We start from the raw sequence: 20,713 nt of genomic DNA, 5'->3' as shown, positions 1-20,713 counted from the left end.
ATGCTCTTGATGCCCACAGTGAGTCAGTCATCAAGACCTATGATGTTTGCTCCATGTGAAACGTGACAATACAAAAATCACAATCAAGTATGATTGTGGAACTATGATTATGAAAGATCGGAAAGAATTCTAATTTCTTTCCCATTTTGATCAATGCCTTTCTCTTCTTTTCATGCAACCCCCTACACATACACACCTTGTAAGATTTTAAATGTGTATTCTAGGATGTTATTTGGGAAAGGATAATAAAGGTGTTTACAATAGCTGTAAGTCTAGGACTTATACTATTTACCATCTTTGAGTTATACAAGTATTAACAGTTGGCTAAAATCTAGACAGGGTTAGGTAGTCTCCTGATGACCCTACAGCTCATTAGTTGCTTGCCCTGAAACGGCTCTTTCTCTCTGTTCCAGGGAAATGGGTGATCGATCCGTCAGAGCTCACTTTTGTGCAGGAGATTGGCAGTGGGCAGTTTGGGTTAGTGCATCTTGGCTATTGGCTCAACAAGCACAAGGTGGCCATCAAAACCATTCGGGAGGGAGCTATGTCGGAAGAAGACTTCATAGAGGAAGCTGAAGTCATGATGTGAGTGCCCAGAATAAAACTGTACAGACCACCCTGGGACATATGCTCCAGGCTGTGTCCTTTGAATACCATTCTGATGCCATGTTGTGCCACCTTCCTGCTCAGATTCCAACAACAACTCCCTATTGCATAGAAAATAAAATGAAAAAAACTCCCCAGCACAATCCACAAAGCCCCAGCATGGTCTACCCTTGCCCACTTCCAAGTCTTTCTTACCTTCTACCCAGCTCTCCTCTGTTCCAAAACATGCCATTCACACTGGCCTCTTTCTGCCCCCAACACACACACAAGCTGACTTCCTGCCCTCTCAGCTCCATTTGACACATTTTTGTGTCAGACGGAGAGTGTGGATTTAGTTTGAAAACCATGAATTACTTTGGTGCCATGTAATGAGCAATACTTTTGAGATACTAACTTGAGGCCATCTCACCCCTTCCTTTCTTCCTCCAGGAAACTCTCCCACCCCAAACTGGTCCAGCTCTACGGAGTGTGCCTGGAGCAGGCACCCATCTGCCTGGTGTTTGAGTTCATGGAGCACGGCTGCCTGTCAGATTACCTGCGCAACCAGCGAGGGCTCTTTGCTGCGGAGACCCTGCTGGGCATGTGCCTGGATGTGTGTGAGGGCATGGCCTACCTGGAAGAGGAATGTTTCATCCACAGGGACCTGGTATGAGCAGTGTGGGGGGGTGCAGTTCGGGTGCAGGAAGGAGGGCAAGTCCTATGGCAGTGGAGAGAAAGCCAGACAGGAATTGTATTCATGAACATTTGATCACAAGCCCCCTGCCTTCCTCTCTGATCTTCTCTCTGCATCTGCCCACTTTGGGAGGGCAATGGGAAAGGATTGAAACTGGACTCCAATCCTGGCCCTACTTCTAACTTTCCCTTTAAGTGCTTCATTCTTCCAAACTAGAAGGAACAGACCCTTTGTCTTAGATCAATATCCTGCTGGTAAGATGAGGATAATGGACATACAGTTTTCCTAGCAGTGTTATCCAAGGGTCTACCAGGGTATCAAGGGATAACCTTAAAACTATCTTGAGAATCTGGGGGCTTTTACACATGTCCATTGTGATTGAAAGGCACTTTAAAAGTTGGCACTCTAGGACTTTATCTCCAAGAGTTCTTCTAGTACAATACTTTGTGGTACTAATTAGGGCTAGGAACTCTCCTTACTGAACAACCTCAAGACATTCTTAAGTTAGTCAGATGAGAGACACCTTGTCCATGAAGCCGCCTTCAAGTTAACACATTCCCCATCACTTCAGGTTGCACCGTGCCCAAGCCCTTGGTTAAACAATACCATGGTTCTCTCTTCTAATTAGGAGCTAGGAGTGGAAATTTCACACACTCAGCTTTCCCTGGTACCTTCCAGAAGGCATTGGGAAGCTTAATTAACATTTAGGAAGCTCCCCCATGCCCTTGCATAACAGCATACAGAAAACACAGCACTATGATTGTAGAGAACTGCTAAGTTACTAATCACACATCAATGATTTTGTTTCTCTTTTGTCCCCTTAAATCTTCTCCAGGCTGCCCGAAACTGTTTGGTGGGAGAAAACCAAGTCATCAAGGTGTCGGACTTCGGGATGACAAGGTAAGTTGGGAGTGATGCCCGGTGAATCTCAGGCATGGGCTGCAAGTCCCTAGAATCCGGCCTTCCCCTGCCTCTCTTCCCAGGTTTGTCCTCGATGATCAATACACGAGTTCCACAGGCACCAAGTTCCCAGTGAAGTGGGCCTCTCCAGAAGTCTTCTCCTTCAGTCGCTACAGCAGCAAGTCAGATGTGTGGTCCTTTGGTAAGTGTTATCCTCACCTCAACACAATATGGCATAGGACTCTGAACCAGACATTTCCTTCCTCCCTCCCTCCCTCCCTCCTTCCCTACCTCCTCCCTCCTTCCCTACCTCCTTCCTTCCATCCTTTTCTTTCTTTCTTTAAAAGATTTCTTTCTTTGAAAGATTGACTTATTTATTTGAAAGGCAGATTCACAGAAAGATAGAGAGAGAGAGAAACAGAGCAAGCAATAACTTCCATCCACTCATTTACTCCCCAAATGGCCATAATGACCATGGTTAGAATAGGTCAAAGTCAAGAGTCAGGTCTCGCATGTGAGTGCCAGGGGCCCAAGTAATTAAGCCATCTTCTGATTTCCTGGGTTCATTAGCATGGAACTGGATTAAAAGTAAAGCAGCAGGGTCTTGAGCCTGTACTCATATGAGATACTGGCATTATAGACGGAGGCTTAATTTGCCGAGCCCTCAGATGTTTTCCTAATTATGACTGTTGAAGTCTTCACATCATGCTGAATCACAGCATGTTCACACCATCTAATCTAACATACCTAACAATCTCTGATTTGGATTTCAGAAAGGGTGATACTTAAGACAGGAACTTCCAAGAGATGGGTTTTGCCATTCTATATGAAGAAAGGCTTTGCAAAGGATTCACTAGCTAATTAACTATCTTAGGAATAGCTAGCTTTAAAATTTTCTTTGGGGTGTAAAATACCCATTTCCAAAGCAGTCCTGATCTGCACCTTGAAACATTCCCCTAATACCAGTTTCTTAGCAGGTATACATTTTAGCATGATTTTTGAAGATTGCCCTGGTAACACTCTTAAGCAACTTGCCTCTCTCTGATATGTCTAACTAGAATTGTTAGGATTGAAATGCAGCCACCACTCTATGAATGTGAAGCTGTTCACACTGCACCAAGTTAGAGCCCCATAAACAGAAGTTGGGGGTGGTGAGCACTTTGGCACACTCACTTTCTGACTCTGAATGGGCATATTCAGCCACAGATGTCAGCTTGGTAATTATCTGCTGCATGTTATAATCAGAAGGTTTTACTGAAGTCCATCTCTGCCCAACAAGTGTTACCTGAAGGGAGTCCAGAGATGAGGTTGATGGATGGATATGGAGAAGAAAGAGTTCCGTGAATTAAAGGCTGATAGAACTGGAACGGCAAACCTGCGTAACAGAGACTTGATGGGCTGAGCGCTTCCTGCTTGCCTTACACCCTGAACTTCACATTTTAAGTGTTTTGCTCTAATTAGCCAAAAACGAAAGGACCTTCCTTTTGTTTCCTGGTCTATGCATTAGGCTTGTTTTAAAGCAGTTCTTTGCCAACCATGTTAGAGAAGCTGAATCCAAAATTCAGAAGAAATTGTCCTAGAAATCCTCATGTCTCGCCATGCTCGATTAATGGTTATTAATAGTCAGATTCTAAATTTCCAAGTCCTGAGACATCTCTGAGGACCTCAGGGAAATTCTTATTTGCCGGCTCTGGACTTGGCCCAGGGATCTGTAATATGAACAGATATCTAGTGTGACTTTTGCTCAGGCACTTGGGGAATCCCTCCTTGGGAAACTGCCCAGAGGTTCTCTGGAACATACCTTGAAAAACACTGTGTAAGGTGATTTGCAAGCTGCGTTTTCTGCTCTGACAGCATATAAATATATTAGCACGTGAGAAAGCTAACAGCTGGCTGGGGCATTTCTACTAAAGGCAGGTCAAAGGCAGGCACGTGGCACTGCTCTGGGACACCCACAGCCCATAGCAGAGGGACTGGGTGGGTCCTACCTGTTTCCCATCCAGTCCTTTTAAAGAACCTGGGAGGCAGCAGATGCTGTCCTAACCATGAGATCTGGACTTGCTGACTCCTGACTTGTTCCCAGCTGATGCAGGCACGTAGGGAATAAGCCAGTGGTTGGAAGAACCTCTCTCTGCCCCTTTCTCTGTTCCTCCTTCCCCCACTCCCTGCTATCACTCTGCCTTTCAATAAATAAATACACCAACTGTGTAAAAATGGAAAACTGAAAGATGTACTTTGGTCTAGCCAGTACATACAAGATGAGTATCTTTTATCTAAATTGCTTGGGATTAGAAATATTTGGAGCTTTGAATATTTTCAGATTCGAAGATATTTACATATACAGAATGAGGTAGTTTGCGGATCGGAAGCTAAGCATGAACTTCACTTATGTGTCAGGTACACCTTATACACATGCTCCGAAGGTGATTTTATGTACATTTTTCCTAAGTTTGTACATGAAACAAAGCTTCATCATGCAGAATTTTCCACTTAGGTTATCACATCACTCTTCAAAAAGTTTTAGATTTTGTAGCATTTATAATTTTGTATTTTCAGGTTAGAGATGCTCAGCTGTGGTTTTTTAAAAACTGAACTTGAGTTCATTTTTAAAGTCTCAATGTATCACTAGTTTTCAAAAATCAGAAAATACAAGAATCCTTTGCTCTCATTTGCATGTGCCATACTTTGGCTAGACCCAAATTGCAGCCAAGGACAGAACTTGAATCCACAGTCCCCACCAGCTCCTATTCTTTCATGCCTCACACAGGGTAGGGGAACAGCAGCTCACACAACCATCTGGTCTGGCCCTGCCGTGCAGCTGCTGGTGGGGTTGGAAATTCAGTGACTCCATAGCAGGATAATTTTTAAGCTGATAATTTCGTATGACCCACAAATGATGTTATAAATATCCACTTGTCCCTTGGCAGCAAAAAAGGTGTCCACTCCTGCACGGCTATGTGCATTTGAGTTTCCAACCCTGAAGCAGTTAATAGGAATAGACACCTTAGAAGTAACAAAGAGCTGGGTGTGGGACGTCCCTGCCATTAGGAAAATTTCAGTTCTTCAAAAACAAGACGGGCCCCGTTAGTTTAAGGCAGGCTTGGTGTCATGTAGCTGAGACTTGGATGCTAGTATGAAGGAGCCTGTGATTGGGAGAAACAGGCTAGATTGTTCTCTGTAGGCTTGACCATTGCTCTGCTGTGCTGTGCTCACAGGTGTGCTCATGTGGGAAGTCTTCAGTGAAGGCAAAATCCCATACGAGAACCGGAGCAACTCGGAGGTGGTAGAGGACATCAGCACCGGATTTCGGTTGTACAAGCCCCGTCTGGCCTCCTCCAACATCTACCAGATCATGAACCATTGCTGGAAAGAGGTCAGTCGGAGGAAGTGGTTTCCCTGCATTATTCGAACATATCATTTGTGGGGGTGGGTGTTTGGCAAAGTGATAAAAAGGTTGCGTGTGTTGCCTGAATCTTCCTAGCAGAGTGCCTAGGTTTGACTCCCAGCGCCACTGCCAATTCCAGTGTCCTGCTAACACATGTCCTGGGCGGTGGCAGGTGATGGAGCGATGGTTCACGTGGTTGTGTCCCTGCCACATCCATGAGAGATGTGTGTTGAATGCCCTGCTCATAGCTTTGACCTGGAGCAGCCCTGGCTGTATGAACATCTGGGGACTCAACAAGCATGTGGGAGTGCTCTGTGTCTCTAGCTTCCTCTCAGGAAACGAAAGCAGTAAATAAACCTGTTAGAAAGAAATACACAATCTTAGGACCTGCCTTCTTAGAAAAAGAGATCCCATCAAAATCCTATTAAAACAGAGAGGCAGCAATGGGAACTAAAAAAAGGAGTAGAAATGTCACTTGGGGGCCTGGCGCGGTGGCCTGGTGGCAGGGGTCCTCGCCTTGGGTGCACCAGGATCCCATGTGGGCGCAGGTTTTGGTCCCAGCAGCCCCACTCCCCATCCAGCTCCCTGCTTGTGGCTTGGGACCCTGCACCTGTGTGGGAGACCTGGAGGAAGTTCCTGACCCCTGGCTGCGAATCAGTGCAGCACTGGCATTTGCACTCACTTGGGGAGTGGATCATTGGACGGAGTATCTTCCTCTCTGTCTCTCCTCCTCTCTGTATATCTGACTTTGCAATAAAAATTTAAAAATAAATCTTTAAAAAAAAAAGAATGTGAATTGGAAGGTCTATCAATTTGATGATTTCTCATCTGTAACAGAGCTGACAGCAACCTTGAATATTATGTTATTTACTACATTATGTCACAAGTCATAAGCAAAATTGCGGGACGGAAAATTGAGGTGAGGCCTATGGCAACTCCTACTCAGTTTTCTTAGAAGGGAATAAAGAACTTATTAAAGTTAAATGAATAAATGTTTTTAACACAATTAAAGGTGCACGAATTCTACAAATTGTGGAACAGAAGTTCGCTAGTGCTATGAAAACTTAAAAATGGCTTAATTAAAGTTCTTTTTATTCATCCAGCAATTTCAAATGGAGAGGCGGTTACCTCGTGCTCTCTCAGACAGCTCATTGAATCTCATGCTTGGGTGACAGGCTATGCCTTGAGCCACATCAACATGAGCCTTAGGTGTTCTTTCAGCAAAAGTGGAAAGAACTAAAATAGAGAGTCACAAATAAGTCAGATCATTGAAGGGCCGTGAGGTGGGCTACAAAAGCCGAAGGACACTGATATTCTCCAAACAACCTTTGCTGTCCTAAAACAGTAATGCTCTAAATGAAAGTTCATAGACATCTATGGTTGGAAACAAAGAAACAGACAATATAGACACTAACAAGGGCGCAAAACTTAGGGACCACTTCATGATTAGATAACAGTACCTAATCATCATAATTATCACTGACATTTCATCTGATACTTTTCTCTTTTAACTTTGTTGTTGATTTTTTTACTTTTTTACTTAATAGACTTTTTTTTTTAAGATTGATTTGGAAGTCTGAGTTACCGAGAGAGAGAGGGAGAGAAGAGAGATATTCTATCCACTGATTTTCTACCCTGATGTCCTCAACAGCCAGCACTGGACAAGACAGGAACCAGGAACTTCTTCTAGATCTCCCAAGTGGATGGCAGAGGTCTACACAATTGGACCACGCTCAGTTGCTTTTCCCAGTCAATTAGCAGGGAGCTCATCGGTTGGAACTTGAACTGGTACCAGTGGTGGAGGAGGAGACTTTACTCACTACAGTGCCAACCTCCAACTTGACTTAAGTTTTAAATTTACAGAAAAAAAATGATCAAAGAGTACAGGGCAGTCCTGTGTAACTTCCTGCATCCAGGTGCTTCTCCTTGTCACTGGCATTGTGCATGCAGTGATACATTGGTTGTAGTCAGCAGTGTCTGTTGAGACACCGCAGGAAGTATTGGCCATGCTTCGAGTAAGAGTCACTCCCTGTGCTGGAGCGTCCGGAAGGTATAGCAACTGTAAGGAGATCAAGTATGTGCCACTACACTGTCACACACAGTCATCTCACTGTCCTGAAATTCTTCTGTGCCTCTCCCATTTATTGTTTTTTCATCCTGAAGCCACTGGCAGATACTTGTATTCTCACTGTTTTCTTTGTTTTGTCTTTTCCAGAATATCATAGAGTTAGAATCGTGCAGAATTTAGCCTTCTTAGATTAACCTCCTGCACTTAGCTGTTTGGGGAGTGAAGTAGTGAATGAAAGAGCACTCTCTCTCTCTCTCTCTCCCCCACTCACTTGCTTGCTCTTGCTCTGTCTTCTCTCCTCTCTCTGCAACTCTGCCATTCAAATAGAAGGATACTGCTATTGACTTCTGGTTTGATTTTGTGTGACATACATATGGAATTCGTAAATATAAGGAACTCGTAGTATAAGGAACCCACGGTGTTCTTCTTCTCCTCTCCCCTCCAGAGACCAGAAGACCGGCCACCATTCTCGAGGCTAAGGGGTCAGCTGTCTGAAATCGCAGAATCAGGACTTCAGTAGAGACTCAAGCCAGGCCAAGGCTGGAGATCCTGAATGTGTGGACAGAGTCTTTCTGTGGAGCATTACAAGCTGCCAGCAGCCCGGGACCCCAAGAGGCAGCCAGGCCTGTGCAGGTGCATTGTCTCTGAGCTGCCACTCCTTCAGCATCAAGACAGAGAGTGGCAGCCAGGCCCACAGGCAGGAGGGTCAGCCGCTGAGCCAGGAGCTGGGCCGGAGCGGCAGTGATGCCTCCGCCCTGCCTCTTGCTGCTTGTCTCACATGGTGTGCAAGCCCCATCTGACAGCTTTCAGGCAGCATTTCCTGCACTTAGCAATAAGGAGACCGGCATGAGTAGTGTCCCCAGATTATTCTTTGTATTGTTATTTAAGCACTAAACTGATGTTGGAGGAACTCGTATTTGATCCCACATCTGTTCCCTGAGGAATGGGTTAAGGGGCAACAAGGAGCATGACTCTTTTTCCTAGGAGAACTGGTGAGTTGATCAAGGGCAGAAGGAGCCAGCTCTGCTGCTCTAGCACTGTCAGCCAATCCGCCGCCACAGAGGATGATGAAGCAGCCGCTCACGGCAGAAGCCAGCTATTTTGAGAAGCCAGCATTATGAGCTTCCAAAGGAAAATGGCCACCTCGCTCTTTGAGGGAGAGTGTGTTGAGCTGCACTGGCTTGATTGGGATAAATGACTCAGACCCATGATTGGGGCGCTGGGCATCTGACCTCTGGGCAGGAATGAGAAGGCATGAGCTCACCAGTGGCATCACCAACTGGTGCCATGCAAAAGGTCCTATTCCACCAATGTTTAGCTTCTAGGCCAGGCCTCTTCTGCCCAGGACGCTTAAGACCTAATTATGTCTAACACCGACCCTGGCTGAGGACTTGGCCCACCTTTTTCCTGCCTCTGGGAATCGGCCCTTCTCTACACTCCTCCACCTACATCAGTGTAAGGGGGCGCTGTGCTGGTCAGCCTGGCCTTACAGAGTGATCAGAGCCAGTTTCAGCTTGAGACTTCAAGGTTCCCAACATTCTGGAAGAGGAATTGGAGTCTCTTCTCTCAAGTCTTACGGATGGAAACTGAGTCATGCGCACTGACTGTGGAGCTTTCAAGTTGTATAAGGATGTCTCCTGTAGCTTTAGTACCTATGTGTAGCTCAAGTGATTACCTACTAAGCTACAAGTTCCTGTAGAATCTCTGTTCACCATGAATTCACAACAACCCATTTCACAACAAAATTGAGGCTTTGAAAAGTCAAAACACTGGCCTAAAGTGACAGAAGAAGCATAAGAGCCCAGATGCACGTTTTGGCTCCAGTATGCAAGTTCTTTATTCCTATACAATACTGCCTCCTACTGGAGAACAAAAGAGATTGCAGAGGAGTTGGATAAAGCAGAGAAGAGGGGCTGGCACCATGACTCAACTGGCTAATCCTGTGCCTGCAAGCGCCAGCGTCCCATATGGAGTCGGTTTGTGTCCCAGCTGTCCCACTTCTGATCCAGCTCCTTGTTTATGCTCTGGGAAAGCAGAAAATGACCTTGGGACCCTGCATCTGTGTGGGAGACCATGAAAAAGCTTCTGGCTTCTGGCCTCAGATCCGCTCAGCTCTGATCATTGCAGCCAGCAGATGAAAGATCTGTCTCCTCTTCTCCATATATCTGCCTTTCGAATAAAACAAACAAATCCTTTAAAAAAACCAGAGGAGAGAGGCAGAGTGCCCATAAAGTGCCCATCAGTGTAGCACCACCCATAAGTAGTATTCTCTGCCTGGCCCACTGTGGTTGGCAGTATGGCCTTCCCGCTCGCAGTAAATCTCTTTTTTTTCTTCATTTGTTTCTGCACTGTGTTCCCAGCTAGTGACGTTGGAGTTACTCAGTTAATTAACCCTGTAATTCTCCCAACCCAGTAGAGTCCTGCTGCAGGAAGGTACTAACAGATGAGCTTCAAAGCAGCTTTGAAAGTTTCTCCTGCAGCTGCATAAAGGCCTCCTTTAATCATCAGCCCCGAAGTGAGCTGTAGTCTCCTTGGACGCTGACGGGTGAGGGGGAAGCAGTGCCTGATGGGAGAGAGACTTAATTATCCTACAGTGTTCAGATAAGCTCTTGGAGAAACTACCGGGTGATGTTGCAATTGGCTCTTCCTAAGTCACGTGATATTTTGACTGGCTCGAGATTCACATCCCTAACTTTCACCTATAATTATTGTGAAGCAGGAAGGCTCGAGATGACGCTCCATCTTTCAGAAGATGATCTCACTCAACATACCCCAAACCATCCCTGTCTACTTCTTAAAATTTTGTACACTCTCTTTCGGAATCTTTAATTATGAATGCTTTCTGGAACATTTGGCCTAGAAGCAAAAGCTTGACTGATCCCTGTGGGCTGGTTCACAGAATCCCCCTCTGTAATCTTTTCCCTTTTTTTAAACCCAGATTTTTGAGGGCTTTATCTAAACAACGTGGGCACCCACCTTCTGATTCCTGTCCCACCGCAGGAGCTATTTTGCTTGATTCCTTTCCCTCCCATTTTCAGAATGGTGCCCTGTGTTCATAGAGCATTTCTTAATACAAGTTTCAGGTCACAGTTTGTGCAGTTTGCATTTTGTACTTTGGAGGCTTTATATTTATATTTGGGTCAGAGGAATATTTATTAGTGTACAGACACTGCGAGCGTTCAGAATAAAAATGTTGCAAGTATCTCTTAACCCTTTGTAGAGCACCCAGAATTAAAGTTGCATGCAGCAAATAAAGCTGAATTGTTTAATAAATACAATATGCACAGCCTGGCATTCGTGGTTATCTAAATCTCAAAGTCTCAAAACTCTCCCTGAAATGAAAATGGCTTCTTGTTCCACAGGCTAGTAAAGGCATCATTCAAAAAGTAAATATCTTACTTTTCCTAAGCATCATGCCCCGGTCAGCTGATAAAACCTTGTAGAAAAAAAAGAGAGAGAGAAAAGAAAGAAAGAAAAGGAACAGTCTTTAAGCAACTCCAAATCTAGTGCATAAAGTGGAGATAATAAGTAATGAATAAATAATGAAAATTGTCATGTGGCAACGACAGAAATACAGTCAACGAAGAGAGCTCAGGAAAAAGTGCTGGACTCCATCACGGAAAACCTCAAAGAACCTTGCTTCCCAAAGTGTGGCCCATGAACCACTGCGAGCAGCAACACCAACCTGTGAGGAAGACATCCCCAGGCTTCATCCTCACCCTCTGTGCAAGAATCTGCATTTTTAACAAGACCCACAGGTAACCATTTGCACGTGAAAGGTTGTGAAGCACTGTGAGAGGGACTATGATGTCTGAGTCAGTTTTGAAGATGAATTATAGTTTCGTTTTAGGCAGGAAAGTAGAGGGAAATAAGAGAAATATTTCCAGGTAGAGAGAACAGAATGGGGAAGCTATTGTCAACTCACTGTTACTGCCGCGTAAATGTACGTGTGTGTGTGCGTGTGTGTGCAGGCGTGTGCATGCACACATGGTTTTGGCAAGGATGAGGATGACAGAAGAGGTAGGCAAGTAGAAACTGGCAGGAAGTCTAGGCAAGCGCAGTATTTTAAAAGCCAAAGGAGTTGGAACTGTATTCTGCTTAGGTGAAAAGATGCCATTGAGCATTAAAAAAAAAATGTGTTCTGGCAGCAGCATTCTGAAGAGATCTGAGAAAGGCAAGGGTGGTGGAGAGGAGACCAACATGGAGATGATTTTTCCCTTATTGGCAGTTCCAGATTATTGTTCCTACTCACTCACCGTCATCTGCTGTGTGGGTGAAACGTGGAAGTTGCGATTCAGACTTGTTCTGTCGCTGCTGGACAGCAATAAATAGCTCTTGTCCTTCCCCTTGGAATTCTAGCGGAGTAAAAGCTGGGTTATTAGAGTTTTTGTGTTGAGCACTCTGTCTTTCTGTTTGGCAAATGCCATGTCCATCACAGCAGCCAGTTCAGACACCAGGATCACTAGGTCTGGGAAGAAAGCCTGTGGCACGCACCCTGTCCTGCCTTGGAGCCACCTCTGGCCTTGACTCCTACTGGCCAATCCGAAAGGAAAGCTTCCCATTTCTCAGATGATTCTGCTGCAGACACCACTCTCCCTGGGGTCTCCCAAAACACCAGCCCACCGTCTGGAAACTGAACATACCCTGTTCAGCAGGATGGGCAGTGGGTGAGATATAGCAGGTGCGATGTAATACTGCAGAGGGAACTGGGGGCTCCCTAGTTAGCAGAACCCCAGAAGGTGGCCTGATCAGAAAGAGTGGATTAACAAGAAGCTCTGTTTGCACAGGAAGCACATGTGTTGTGTTAGAATATATTTTTATTTGAGTGACTTCCTAGGAGATGCTGGAAATGTACTCAAGGCATTTATTGCCAGAAAAAATATGAATACCATATCTGATCAGTTAGCAGCCAAACACAGCATGCTCAAATCAGGACAATTCAAGGACAGCTTATTTACCATGGGACTGTTTACAATGTTTATAAGACCATAAACCCAATGTGTGTTGAGTTTAGGAGAAGCTTTCGAGTGGTACAGAGGAAAATAACAAGAGTTGTGCTATGGTTAGAATATTGTACGTTCTACACATTCTTGGTGAAACCTAATCCCCATAACAGTATTCAGAGGCAGGGCATTTAGAAGGCCATGAGGTCCTAGAGCTCCACCCTCAAGAATAAGAATCACTGCCCTGAGGCTGAGTTGGTGGTGCTAGGGTAGAGGAGTGTCTGAGCCTCTGTTTGCCTTTCCACCTGCTGCCTGGGGAGGGGCTGTGGAGCAGGATGCAGTATACAGTCACTCTGCACCATATATAGAGCACAGAATTCCTCACAGACACAAAATCTGCCAGCACCTTCATCTTGGAGATCCCAGCCTCCAGAATGGTGAGATGTGGATTTCTATTGCTTATAAGTGACGCAGACTAAGACATTTTGTTGTAACAGTCCAAATGAACTTTGATGAGTAGTCACCACCACTAGATGCAAAGAGGTGAGCAGAGCAGCTAGTTGTTTGAAAGTGGAAGGAGTCCTCTGGGGCCTGTTGGCGTGAGGGTACAGGGCCTTTAGTAAAGGCCAGAGGATGCCCAAGGCAACATCCCTGGAAGAGGATGGGAAGGGGCATCAACACTTGGCCTCAGCTTTCTCCCATCCTCCACCAGCCAGCCATCCCTTATTGATTGATCTAATCCAACCAGAAGCTGAGGACAAGGGGGCTTGGTAGGGCAGTCTATAGTGGTCAGTACCGAGGGCAGAGCAAGGGGAGACAGATGACTGGAGTGAACCCGAGGGGATCAAAGAGAAAAGCTCTGTGTAGATGCCAGTCCTTCCTCTGCGATGCTCTCAGGCTCAACAGTAAAGCAAACCCCATTCATCTTTAGTAATTCTATACTTGTAAACTTGCCTATTTGTTAAAATTTACTAAGCTCAAAGACTGGGGCTTTTTTTTTTTGCCATCATTCGTGATATGCTCATGTGACAAGCAGTGAAAATGCTGTGTCATCCCATACTACAAACACTTTCCCAGCTGAGGTCACATGACCTCAGAGCTCATTCTGTAAACAAATGGTATTTTTGCAGTGTATGTAATGCTACATTATTTTGTAAATTTTAGCTCTTTTTTTTCTTGGTAATTTTATTCTTTCAAATGGCCACTGAATATAGTCTTGTATCGCTGTCTAGCGTCCTAAAGTTCAAGGTTATCATGTATCTTAGAGAAAAAATGTGCTAGTTTAGCATAACTCAGACATGTATGAACAAGCAGTTGAGCTTGAGCTCAATGTTAATAAAGCAATAATGTATTTTAATTCAGGTTCTTTTTCAACAAAATTTGCATAAGGCAAATTATCTACTTATGCATTGACAAACACGTGACCAGAAAGTGGCAGGTCCCTCACACTGCATATTTCCCCTAGGATCAAGGGTTGAGGATTTGCTAGCTCACTGTTCTGAGCATGTCAACTGAATAACAAGATTCAACTGCAAAGGACCATGGTGGGTGGCTTGGTGGAGCTATGAGCACCACACCATGGGGGGTGCAGAGGGATGAGCAAAACCATCTAAGCGATGAGAGAGGAGAGCTGCATTAAAGTGGAGCATGAGCTGCGTGGGAAGAGTACGTGGGAATTCCCACACAGCGAAGTCTACAAGAACATTTCAAAGTGAAATCGGCATGCATAAAAACAAGTTTTGTTTCAATCTCTTCTCCTGATCCATGAGAATACCTTGAAAACGTCCATAAAAAATGGAATTAACTTTTTTATTTTAGTGTAAAAATTTCTGATATCCACGCATAGATTTTTCGTCATAGGTATTTTGACCAAGCTGGCTTAAGCACCTTTATATTTTTGTGTTGAAAAAAGGAGTCTTTTTTCATATTATTTATTTTTTATATTTTTAGTTTTTTAAGGGGAGAGCATGCACACAGTCCCCCACTACCACAAATTATGCAGCCGAGTTTCCCACATTTGGGAAAATCGCAGGGGTCAGCACAGCCCAAGTGCAATGGATGAACCTCACCCTGGGAAAACCACCTGCCCGATCATGGTATCTCCCCTGCCAGGTAAGTATGAAGAAAAGGAGTCTTGAGGTCTGAACTAGCAGGTGCTGGTCATAGTCCTGGGAGAGTCCACTGAAACAGCCTATAGCCAAGCAAATCTGAACTCGTCCTCATCTGTGTTGACCTCCCACTCCACCTAGCTGCACCCAGCTAGAACTACTGGGAAGTTCATCCCTTCCCACTTCCTCAAAGGCTATCTTTAAGTAGAAGTGTTCGTAACTGAGATGAGCAACACAAGCATCCATTTGCTTTTCTATTTTGTGCTTTTCAAGCCACTTTGATACCGAAGATGATGTTTGATCTCTAAAGTTGTTTGTGGATGGTTAAAAAGGCAGGAGTCTCAGCAGAGAAGAGAAGCGATACACAGGGAGGTTAAAGGCTGCCTGGGACAGCTGCTCAACACAACTGAGAATCCAGAACTTATTCCAAGTCCTGCATTCTTCTTACGGTCACACCAAAATTCAGGACATGTATGCTCATAAATTCCCATTTTGAGCCACTGTAGTGTACTGGACTCTATTCAGTGTGTTGCTTTTATTATTTCATTTTGTCTTTGAATGAGCCTTAGGAAGAGGCAAATTTGATATCCGAACTTTACAGATGAAGAAAATAGGGCTCTGTAAATAAGAGAAATAACTTGTGATTTCACAAGTAATAAGTGACAGAAAGGGGGTTTAGAGTCCTATCCAAACTCAATGCTTCCAGCCAGTCTGTGGGAGTGATTGTGGGATGTCTGTGCCTCCCAGCCATTGTGCCTCAGTTACATTGTTGCACTCCAAATCCAGGTCAGAAAGTACTCCTACATTCCTTTGTAGATCTTATCTGGAACTATAATAAAGAACATTTTTGTAAATAAAGACAAAATGTTCTTTGCTACCAAGTTACATATAAAATGTCTGACTCCCAAGGGAGTCCAGGTCTCTAAAGTAGTGGGAAATGAGCAAAATGAGAGAAATGTAGCAGAGAATGTCCTGAACAGGTTTCTAAGTAGCCAGGATAGAACTGCAGAGTTTCAGTACCAGCATGCTCCAGCAGGTTCCACGCACGAAATGATAGGAATGAGTCTTAGAATTTTGTGAAGATGAAATGAGCCCATCGAGGTAAAATGCTTAGCATAGAGAAGGGCCCAAAATGAACATTCAATACATGTCAGTGTGAAACAAACACATTCACAGATTGTTCCAGGTTCAGAGACAGAGCTAGGAAATCGTTTCTTGCAGAAAGACCTGGGGTCTGAGTCCAGCTGACCTTGGAAAACCCTCCCTCTCAGCTTTTCATCTGTTAAGTGAAGCCATTTTGAGCAAGTGGCCAGGTTTTTATTTCTAGTCGATGTAAATTGTATGACCACCAAGTTTCCCTTTGCCTTCTAACCTCATAAATGCTGAGCACCAAATGTGTGTGCCTGTTGTAGCAAACTCATAACACGTAGAGTTGCTGTGGTCTGCTCTGCTTCCTTCTTTTATTATTTATCTTGTTCTGATATATATTTTTTTCTCTCCATCTTCCACTGGATATTTCTATTTTAAAAAATTCTTGTATTTTAAATTCTTTTATGTAATGCATCTTTGATAACTTAGACAAAATATAATTTTGAGAGAAGCTAACATGTTAGTGAGATTATTTAGTGTGGAAGTGGGAGAAACTTTTACATAATTGCAATCAAAGGATGCGTTTGATTACACCACCTTGGACAAGTTGTCTAATCTGCTTTAGTTTCCTCAATCATGAAGTGACAAAAACGGCTTATATGTTCCCATAGAATGATTATGAAATTCAAATGAAGTAATGCATTTGGCAAGCATTAGCCACCACTACCAATTTTCATTATTCAAGTTTTTGTTCCTGCTCAGTGCAAATATTCCACTACCGGTTTATATAAAGTAGAGTCTGATGATGGTTTTAACGTGTGTGTGTGTGTGTGTGTGTGTGTGTGTGTGTGTTTAAAAGAAATATTTATTTGAATGACAGACTAAGATAAGGAGAATTTTTCTATCCATTGTTTCACTCCACAAATGGCCACCACAGTCAGGGCTGGGCCAGGCCAAAAGCACGAGCTGGGCACTGCAGCCAGGTCTTTTATATGTATGGCAGGGGCCAAGTCCTTGGGCCATCATCCACTGCCTTGCTTGGTGCATTAGAAGGCAGCTGGATCAGAAGCAGAGTATCCAGTATTTGAATCGGCAATTCTGCGTGAGATGTCGTGAAAATAAGCCACTGCTGGCCACTGTTGGTAGTTTTTATATGGAGACCTAGATGCACTACATAATTTGAAGCTTTCCTAAAAACAGGGCAAGGTTGCTGAAGCTACAGTAATGTGTGGGCCATAGCTTTGGAAGTGGCGAAGACATGTTCACATGACAGCCATAATCCTCTCATTTCTGATGGAGCAACCTGGGGCTGGATGTGTAGGAGATCTCAAGGCAGAGACAGCTATACATTTCAATGTTGACACATAAATGGTTTACCTCCAATTATTTATTCAACCTACTTTTATTAAACTTCTGTTAGGTATCAGGCTTCGAGGAGGCCATGGAGAGTGAGGTAGGCAGGTACCCACTCTCTTAAACGTTATGGTCTAACGGGGAGATGCAGGAAAGCCTGTTGACAGTTATAACACAGAGCAAGCAGTATGATAAGAGAGGAAGCCCAGAAAGCCATGGGAACCCAGACAACTAATCCTAATCTGCCCCCAGGCAAAGGACCCTAGAAGAGACAACAATTACAAGGATCCCAGAAAGATAAAGAGATGGTCAGCAGGTTAACTGGAAGAAAGTATGCAAGTGAGAGGGTAAGGGACTACACAGCATTCCGGGTCAGAGCTGGGCTTGTACAAAAGGCAAATGCCAGAGAGGACACAGCAAGTTTGGGAAGCTAGCAGAAGTGGTTTGCATCCACAGGCCTGCACAGGCAGGTGTCAGAGCAGGAAGACCCCTGTAGCCCGTGGTAGGGAGTACAGGCTTTGTACTGAAGGCAGTGAGGAGCTGCTGAGATGCGTTAACTCATGTAATAAATGTAGTCTATAAATCATGTAATTTCCCACATGTAGAGGGATGTTGGAATGTAGCCAACCACCTTCATTTTCAAGGGGTGGGTTGGGAAACGGGTGAAGTTACTTGCCTAACATTCTTCTGCTAATTGCAGAACTACAACCAGAAGGCAAGCTTCTGAATATCCAACACAGTGGCTTCAGAAGACAGCAGTGCTTCTTCCTGTTTAAACAAACTCAAGGGCCCAGCAACTATTTTTGTCTAAGATTTAGCCAAATACGAAAGTAACAATCTCACTCTTTCTTTTTTTTTAAGACAAAGAACAAGGAAAAAAAAAACTTCCAGAAAACTGCAATATCCAAAATCATACGCCCTTTCACACAGGATGTGATTGGTTGGAAATTTTTTTGATATTTGTCATCATCACTGTTGTGGAAGAGTGGATTAAGCTGTTGCTTGCCAATCAGCATCCCGTATCAGAAAGCAGGTTTGGGTTTTAGTTTCGGCTACGCCACATCCAATCCAGTTCCCTGATAATGTACTTAGGAAGGCAGCTGAAGATGGGTCCACTTACTAAGGGTCTCTGCCACTCCGGTGGGAGTTCAGGATGGAATTCCTGGATCTTGAATTCTGACTCTGACCTGGCTGTTATGATCATTAGAGGAGTGGACACGTAGATGGAAGGTCCCTCTCTCCCTCTCTGATGTTCTTCCCTTCCAGTAAGTAAATGAGTACTTAAAAAAAAATTATGGGGCCCGGCAGCATGGCCTAGCGGCTAAAGTCCTCGCCTTGAACGCCCCTGGGATCCCATATGGGCGCCGGTTCTAATCCCGGCAGCTCCACTTCCCATCTAGCTCCCTGCTTGTGGCCTGGGAAAGCAGTTAAGGACGGCCCAATGCATTGGGACCCTGCACCCATGTGGGAGACCCGGAAGAGGTTCCAGGTTCCCAGCTTCGGATCAGTGCAGCACCGGTTGTTGGGGTCACTTGGGGAGTGAATCATCGGACGGAAGATCTTCCTCTCTGTCTCTCCTCTTTTCTGTATATCTGACTTTGTAATAAAAATAATAAATAAATCTTTAAAAAAATTATGGTGAATAAAAACTTTCACATCCAAAAAAAAAAAAAAAAGAAAGAAAGAAAGAAAGAAAGAAAACAGTTCCATTTTTATAGCTATCCTCCAAAAACACTCCCACAGCTTTCTCACATGAAACCACGGACAGAATCATGTATGTAGATACATATCATATATGAGTGATCCTTTTGCCAGTTTGAACTAGAATGAGTTGAGCAGTGCCCAGTTGTGCAGGATGGTGACCGCTGCGCACCTGGGAAGAAAGACGGAGGTCAGTGAGGACGGAGACTTCGCAAGTCTCTTCCTGAGACGTGGCTCCTCCCTACAGAGCTCTGAAGAGGAACAGCAGAGTAATGAAGTTTACACGGTGGTACCAGCAAGCATTTATTCAAGAGAGGATCCCTTCAACAGACCAGGTCCTTTCCTTTTCATCTGCATACATTCCACAATGTCCCAATCACCATCACATGACCTGCCCTGGGAGGGCACCTCTCTCTGTTTGGCAGGTACCCTGGAGGCAGAGTGGTAAGGTCTTGCTTATGCCATCTTCAGGCTCAGCTTGGCGCAGCCCCTCCAGCCCCGTCTCAAGGCCCCACCACACAGCATCCTGGTGAGCGTTGCTTGTTTCAAGATTTCTATATAGAAGATAGGGAAGCCTTAAAAAGACAGGTGTCATTCCTTCCCGCCCTGAGCATCCTGGGAGGAGCTTCCTGTCACCCTTCATGTCCCCCAGGCAGTGTTTCCTGTGTGAAGTTGAGGTCAGCGCTTGCTAAAATGGTGGCACCTCTACAATTCTGCTCCGAGGGTCTGAAGAGGAGTGAAGCCAGGAGTAGCACTGGCAAACAAGTTCCAACAGCCCAGAACCCAACCCCGATCCCGACCTCCAGCAGTAGCCGCTAGCAGCTCACCTGGCTCCTTTCCTCTCTGAACTTCCTGTGGCTGGACCTGAACATGAGTCAGAATGACTGACACCACCAGTCCTCCCCATAGATGATAAACTCTAACAGGACAGCACCACTCAATACTAAGCTCTTAGCACGGGGCTTGGAATGAAACAGGTGATCCATAACGTCTGTGTCTATAAATGAGCACGTGGGAATAACGTGAGACCAATGCTGGCCGTCCTCGGGGCCGCAGGTGCGTGTCCCCAGCGTCGGGGGCTGTGCCAACTCCTCTCCAGCGCGGGCGCAGGGCAGCCCGCTGCCCCGGGGCGGCCGGCTTGCGCACCAAGAGGCTCCCTGAACCCGCCCTTCGCGGCCTTGGTGCGCTGGCCGCACAGGGGGTGCCCCTGGAGCCCCTCGCCGCAGCCATTTCCTGCTCTTTGTGTGACAGCGGCGCCGGCGGAGGGGCTGGGCCTCGCGACGAGGGAGGAGTCGAGGCGGGCGAGGGGCGGGACCAAAGGCGGGCCGAGCGGCGGCCGGCAGAGCCGAGCCGGGCAGAGCATCCTGCGCCCCGGCGCGGGGCCCTGCGGTAACCTCGGCCCCTGCACTGGACCTGCCGCAGTCCCAGGTAAGCGGCGATCGCAGGCTTCGGGGTCGTCGCGGGGACCGGGATGCTGCTGCGGACCAGGATGCAGCCGTGAGGATGCGCGAGCTGTGGACGCCCGCTTCCCAGCCCGCGGGGGGCGCGCGGTACCGCGCCCGGGTTGGCGCGGCCTGAGAGCCTTCGCAGGGCCAGTCTCAGGTCCTGCGCGACGGTTGTCCCTGTGGCCCACCGTGGGCCCCTTGGTGTGAACCCTCTGCGGAGAGCCGCTGGCACAGCGCGGAGCTTCGGCTCGGAGGCAGCTCAGCAGCAGGTGCGCGGCCTGGGCCCGAGGCACGGGCCCGAGAGGAGGCGGTGCTAATCTCCTAGACCAGAGACACCTGCAGCGGCTTTGAGCCGGCTGCGGCCACATCCCTGCGCCTAAGCACTGCAGAACGCCGGCCGCTGCCTTTGCTGCCGAAGCCACCATCGCCTCCCCGAGGCCGG

The 20,713-nt window shown here is 45.9% G+C and overlaps 2 protein-coding genes and 1 non-coding gene across 3 annotated transcripts in view; 2 read left to right on the top strand and 1 right to left on the bottom strand.

The window, feature by feature from the left end:
* Window positions 1–9,415, top strand: part of ITK (IL2 inducible T cell kinase) — a 59,956-nt gene extending 50,541 nt beyond the window's left edge. The window contains exons 12-17 of the mRNA XM_004587593.3: window positions 414–585; window positions 1,036–1,252; window positions 2,115–2,179; window positions 2,263–2,381; window positions 5,395–5,552; window positions 8,078–9,415. Coding sequence (XP_004587650.1) covers window positions 414–585; window positions 1,036–1,252; window positions 2,115–2,179; window positions 2,263–2,381; window positions 5,395–5,552; window positions 8,078–8,152 — 806 coding nt within the window. The 3' untranslated portion in view covers window positions 8,153–9,415. The remainder of the gene's footprint in view (window positions 1–413; window positions 586–1,035; window positions 1,253–2,114; window positions 2,180–2,262; window positions 2,382–5,394; window positions 5,553–8,077) is intronic.
* Window positions 9,416–14,531: 5,116 nt separating this feature from the next.
* On the bottom strand, window positions 14,532–14,695 carry LOC118760141 (U1 spliceosomal RNA). The gene has a single exon (XR_004996610.2). It is a non-coding gene; the product is annotated as a U1 spliceosomal RNA (small nuclear RNA).
* A 5,452-nt stretch (window positions 14,696–20,147) lies between these two features.
* The window catches only part of CYFIP2 (cytoplasmic FMR1 interacting protein 2), a 111,266-nt gene continuing 110,700 nt past the window's right edge, over window positions 20,148–20,713 (top strand). Inside the window, exon 1 of the mRNA XM_058677749.1 lies at window positions 20,148–20,254. The gene's annotated coding sequence lies outside the window, so the exon portion shown is untranslated. The remainder of the gene's footprint in view (window positions 20,255–20,713) is intronic.

Source organism: Ochotona princeps, chromosome 19 (assembly GCF_030435755.1).
Source record: "Ochotona princeps isolate mOchPri1 chromosome 19, mOchPri1.hap1, whole genome shotgun sequence".
NCBI classification, from domain to species: domain Eukaryota; kingdom Metazoa; phylum Chordata; class Mammalia; order Lagomorpha; family Ochotonidae; genus Ochotona; species Ochotona princeps.
Note: the sequence above shows the minus strand (reverse complement) of the source record. Positions and strands in the feature narration are given on the sequence as shown.